At 37.5% G+C, this 6,000-nt stretch overlaps 1 protein-coding gene across 1 annotated transcript; it reads left to right on the top strand.

Annotated features, from left to right (window-relative positions):
• Nucleotides 1–2,584: 2,584 nt before the first annotated feature.
• Nucleotides 2,585–4,144, top strand: LOC6049816 (26S proteasome regulatory subunit 6A-B). Its single transcript, XM_001866482.2, has 2 exons — nt 2,585–3,552; nt 3,613–4,144. The coding sequence occupies exons 1-2, from the start codon at nt 2,712–2,714 to the stop codon at nt 4,056–4,058; spliced, it is 1,287 nt and encodes a 428-aa protein (XP_001866517.1). The 5' UTR covers nt 2,585–2,711; the 3' UTR covers nt 4,059–4,144.
• Nucleotides 4,145–6,000: the final 1,856 nt, after the last annotated feature.

Raw genomic sequence — 6,000 nt, forward strand, 5'->3', positions numbered from 1 at the left:
TTCGGACAACGTTTTCATCAAAATATTTGTGAACCGGCCTCCAAAAGGTGCGTAAATAACACTTAAGTGCTTATAACTTTTGATAGGGTTGTCAGATCTTCAATGTCTTGGACGCGTTGGAAAGGTTTTTTGATAACCTATCCAACGATAGGTCGCATGAGAGATCCGGACAACGTTTTCATCAAAATATCTGAGATCCGGCCTCCAAAAAGTGCGTAAATAACACTTAGGTGCTTATAACTTTTGATAGAGTTTTCAGATCTTCAATGTCTTGAAAGCGTTGAAAAGGTCTTTTAAATACCTTTCTAAAAATGTATAGCATGACGGGTTTTCTTACAAAAACCACCCTTTTTACAATCTTCCGAACTTTTTTTAAAATCGTTTTTTAGCATAACTTTTAAAGTACTTAACTAAACTCCATAATTTTTAATAGCGACTTATGGGACCCCAGTGCGGATCGAATGAGGCCAAAATGGACAAAATCGGTTTAGCCAGTCTTGAGATAATCGAGTGACAATTTTTTGATCAACATCCCACCACACACACAGACATTTGCTCAGAATTTGATTCTGAGTCGATAGGTATACATGAAGGTGGGTCTAGGAGGTCTAATTGAGAAGTTCATTTTTCGAGTGATTTTATAGCCTTTCCTCAGTAAGGTGAGGAAGGCAAAAATCGTTTTGAGCCTAAATTCGATTGAGTTTTGTTTCTCTCAAAGAAATTTATTTACTTTTGTATCCGAAGGGTGGACATTCTTACAAAGGTTTGGTTTCGAATGTTTTGCTAGAAGATGTAACGGCACTTGAAGCAGTGAAATCACACTAGTTTACCATTTCCCAAACAGGCGTGACCGAGGGCGTGACAACACGGGCGCAGGAACCATCAACAATAATCGAAGACCACCTCTGTAATCTGGCATCACATCCCCCAACAAAGTAAATTCAATCAAATAAATCGGCCTCTCCGCTCGGACAGCTGAGTTGGTGAAGTGGTTAACAAACTAAAAATAGAATTTAGAGAGCAATATTTTTGCCTCTCTCAACTTTGTTGTCATTTTGCAGGGGTGGAACAACAACAGTAGGGGCCAGATGGAAATCAGAAATATAAAGTCCAAACTCAGCTGCAAATCGGCTGGAAAAGCGCTTTTGATGCCGATGTCAAAACACTTTCGCATTAGCTCGCAGCTGTAAAAGCGCTTTTAGTCATTTAGTGCTGAACAGTGATTTGTTTTAGTGCAGGATGGTTACTTGGGATGTTTGGGTCCTTGTTTGGGTCCAAAAAGTTGCGTCTTTCAATTACAAAAAAAAATCGGCCTGACCTATTGAAAAAAATAAAATTCAAAACCTGCAAAATTCAAAAATCTGAAATTTAAAAAATTTAAATAAAAAAATGAAGAAAGTAAAAAAAATAAAAACCCTAAAATTTAAAAATAATCTTTATTTCAAAATTCTAAACATCAACGATTAAAAAATTTAAAAATGCAAAATTTAGAAATAAGGCATTAAAAAATTTTAGATCTAAAAATTAGAAAAAAAATGATTTGAAGATGATTGATCCGAGGATTGATCAAAAATTTTAAACATTGTAAATATAATCGAAATTTAAAAAATAAATTAGTTTCAGACTAAAAATATAACTTCTAAAATGTTTGATTTCCTGGCGGCTGTTTGATGATTTTAAATAAATCGTTAAACATAATGTAATTATTTTAGAATCTTGAATTTAAAAATTTAAGAAGAAAAATTTTAACTAAAACGCAGCCCTCTGGCACCACTGCAAACGTCTGGAACGTTTGACAGTCACCAAAACCTCGAAGAGCCCACGCATTAGTATGTGTGAAGAGCCCACCATAAACAATGCATTGGATAGAGAATGTGCATTAGTATGTGTGAAGAGCCCACCATCAACAAAGCTTTGGATGAAGTAGTATTGGTGTATTCTGATTGTTTACATCAAAATAGGGAAATGGCGAACGCGAAAGAGGTTAACCAAAAATAATATTTTGGTGTAATTTTTTTACAAAATTCGGTTGAAGTGGTCACGCGAGTGGTCCTGTTTATCTAGGGCAGATTTCCGGACATATTATGTGTGTGTATGAGGCCGGAGTCGAAGGAGCTCTTGAATCGGATGGCGGGATGAGCAGCCGGAGAAGCAGGAGTAGTTTTAACCAATTTAAAGCAAAAATCCGATTCGACCGGGAAAATCTGGGACCGGGGATTGAAAATTTCCACTTGGAAGTAACATTCTTTAAAGAGTCCTGGACATCCAGCAAGTGTAACTTGTGAAAAAGAACATAATTTAAAATAATTCTCTGCACTTTGTTTATTTTTCAAAATCTGACAGTAGACACCGTGGTTTTCTTCTTTGTGTTTTTTTATGTTCGCTATCGAATGTTTTGGTTTCATGAACATGGCGGCAGTGACAGAGGGCTGCTAAAACGCCCAAATGTATGCCACAAAAGTGCACAAAAAGAGCGCTACTTTCCTCGTTCCACTTTCATCCGTTCCCTCTCATTTTTGACAGAAAGAGTAGCGCAATTCGACCTTTCCATCCAAACCCCCTGATGTTTTGACAGCTCGGAAACAGCTTCGTTTTCGGAAAGTCATCATCGGCAATCTCCAAAGCCAGCAGCTCCATCGTAGCAAGTCCGGATTTTCCATTGTTTTGTGATAATTTTCGCTCCGGACCCGGTAAGGCATTCAGCAGCAGAGATGGCGGGAACCCTGGAGGACAAGTCGATCTGGGAGGACGGTGAGGAAACGCTCGGCGAGGAGGTGCTCCGGATGCCCACGGACGAAATCGTCAGCCGGACCAGGTTGATGGACAATGAGATCAAAATTATGAAGAGCGAAGTGATGCGGATTACGCACGAGCTGCAGACGCAAAACGAAAAGATTAAGGACAACACGGAAAAGATAAAGGTGAACAAAACGCTGCCCTATTTGGTGTCGAACGTGATTGAGCTGCTGGACGTGGACCCGCAGGAGGAGGAGGACGACGGGGCGGTGGTGGTGCTGGATTCGCAGCGGAAGGGCAAGTGCGCCGTCATCAAGACTTCGACCCGGCAGACGTACTTCTTGCCCGTGATTGGGCTCGTCGATCCGGAGAAGCTGAAGCCGGGCGATTTGGTGGGCGTGAACAAGGACTCGTACCTCATCCTGGAGACACTTCCGGCCGAGTACGATGCGCGCGTCAAGGCGATGGAGGTGGACGAACGGCCCACCGAACAGTACTCGGACATTGGCGGGTTGGACAAACAAATCCAGGAACTGATCGAAGCCGTCGTGCTGCCGATGACGCACAAGGACAAGTTTAAGAACCTGGGAATTCATCCGCCGAAGGGAGTGTTGCTTTATGGACCTCCCGGAACGGGAAAAACGCTGCTGGCTCGTGCCTGCGCGGCGCAAACAAAGTCGACCTTCCTGAAGCTGGCCGGCCCGCAGCTGGTGCAGATGTTCATCGGTGACGGCGCCAAGCTCGTCCGGGACGCGTTCGCACTGGCCAAGGAAAAGTCGCCGGCGATCATCTTCATCGACGAGTTGGACGCCATCGGTAAAGGATTTTGTCGCATGTTTTTGGCGCAGCTTTGAATACAAATTTCAATCTTTTCAGGCACGAAACGTTTCGACTCGGAGAAGGCCGGAGATCGCGAGGTGCAGCGAACCATGTTGGAGCTGCTCAACCAGCTGGACGGGTTCAGTTCGACGGCGGACATCAAGGTGATCGCCGCCACCAACCGGGTGGACATTCTCGATCCGGCACTGCTGCGTTCGGGTCGATTGGATCGAAAGATCGAATTCCCGCACCCGAACGAGGAGGCGCGCGCCCGCATCATGCAGATTCACTCGCGCAAGATGAACGTCAGCCCGGACGTGAACTTTGAGGAGCTGGCCCGGTCCACGGACGATTTTAACGGGGCCCAGTGCAAGGCCGTGTGCGTCGAGGCCGGTATGATTGCGCTGCGTCGGTCGGCCGTCGCCGTCACCCATGAGGACTTTATGGACGCCATCATGGAGGTGCAGGCCAAGAAGAAGGCCAACCTTAACTATTATGCTTAGGAAGAAGTTTCAACTTTCTTTATATTGTATCGATTTGCTGAATTTGAATGCTAACGTTTAGTAATAAAATACCGTCTAATCAACTTTAAATCGTTAAATTATTATTTTTTGTGACTTCCCACTGGTTTTGGTCCAGGGCCTCGATAGACAATCAGAGCTGCGATTAAATCTTTGACGGGAAACTTGACTTAACACAAAAATAGAGCTGAGACCCTTTCTCAAACGATCTATAAATTTAAACTAACTATTCATCACTTGATTTCAGTAAAAAAAAAGTGCATTCAAGAAGTTGTTAGAAACGTTCAAATTAAAAAAAAAAATGTAAAATAATGCTTTTTTTATTGTTTTGAAAAACTTGAAGAATTTCAAAAAAACATTTAAAAATAAATAAATAAGGAAACACAAAACTTAGGGAAATTTAAATGATTTTTTTTTATTTGAAATGCTTGAATCTGTTTATTTTAGATTTTCTTTTTGATTTTTTTAATTTTTAAATGTATGTTTTTTTTTAATTTAAATTTAACAAATTCGCAAATTTTAAAATTAAAAAAAATCGAAGATACCAAACCTTTATAAATTTAAATATTCAAAATTAAAAAAAAAACACGGATTCATAGAAATTTCTGAAATCTCTTATTTCTTAAGAAAAGCCTGATTTTTTATAATTAAAAAAAGCAGAATATTGATTCTTTGACAGAATAAAATTCAAATAAGATATATTTTTTAAATAGGTAGTTGATGTTTTAGAAATTTCAGTAAATGTTCAAAAATTCTAAGTTTTAAAATCGCAAAATTAAAAAAAAAACTTTTCCAGCTGGCCAAATTTAAAATTTTAGTGAGATCTTCAATTTTGATGTTTTTTGAAATGTTTAAATTTGAAAATTTTATTTTTTTTCATGTTATTTTACTTATTTTGACATTTTTTGTTGTATTTTTGAAATAGTTTTACCAGTTTTTGATAATTTTAAATTTTTTTTTGGTTTATCTAAATTTTTGAAGGCCGATGCAAATATTTAAAAAAGCTTTTGTCCCTGGGCCCTGGCCAAGCTTTTGTCCCCTTTAAAAATTTACGAAATTCAAAAAAGTGATTTGAGATTTTTAAAACTAAAAAAAGTCTGTCTTAGATTTCAAAAATTGTCCACGTGGTTTATGAATAGTCCCAATCTTATTTTTTTTTGATTTTTTTTTCATATTACTTAACTAATTCTGACATTTTTTTTATTGATTTTTATCGTATTTTTTAAATAGCTTTGATTTTTTTTTAATTTTTGGTAATTTTGAAAAATTTTAATTCTTATTTTTGTTATATTTTAATTCTTAAAATATACCGAAATTTCTTTAAAAAAAATTATTAATGTTTAAAAAATTACGAAATTCAGAAAAGAGAATTTTGAAGATTTTTAAAACTAATAAAGTGTATCCAGCTTTTTAAGCGAAAATGGCGTTCGAATGGTGAACGCCCGAAATGTCAAAATCACGCAGTGGTACCAACATTACGGTAAAAGTGTGCAATGACATGACAGCCACATTTTTTTTCTAATGTTGGTGCTACTGCGCGATTTTGACATTTCGGACGTTTAACATTCGAAAGCCATCTTCGCTTAAAAACCTGGATTGAATTTTTTCAAATTTATAAATCTTTGTTTTTTGAAAACTCAGATTATTTTTTAATTTGGAGAAATAACTTTTTTAAATTTTGTTAAAGCCGTTGCAAATATTTTTCAAATTTAATGTTTATTTTATGCCCCCCTCTCGACTTTAGCCAGAGGCAAGGGACATGATTTTTGAATAATATTTGCAACGGCCTAAATTCATTTTTTTTTAAATTCTGATGATTCTAAAATAATTTTTTAGTATATTTCAAATATATTTCTAACATTTTTCAAATTTCAGAAATTTTATACAGTTTCCCGTTGTTTTAATTGTTCTTATAAAATAGTTT

This window comes from Culex quinquefasciatus, chromosome 1, assembly GCF_015732765.1.
Source record: "Culex quinquefasciatus strain JHB chromosome 1, VPISU_Cqui_1.0_pri_paternal, whole genome shotgun sequence".
NCBI lineage: Eukaryota > Metazoa > Arthropoda > Insecta > Diptera > Culicidae > Culex > Culex quinquefasciatus.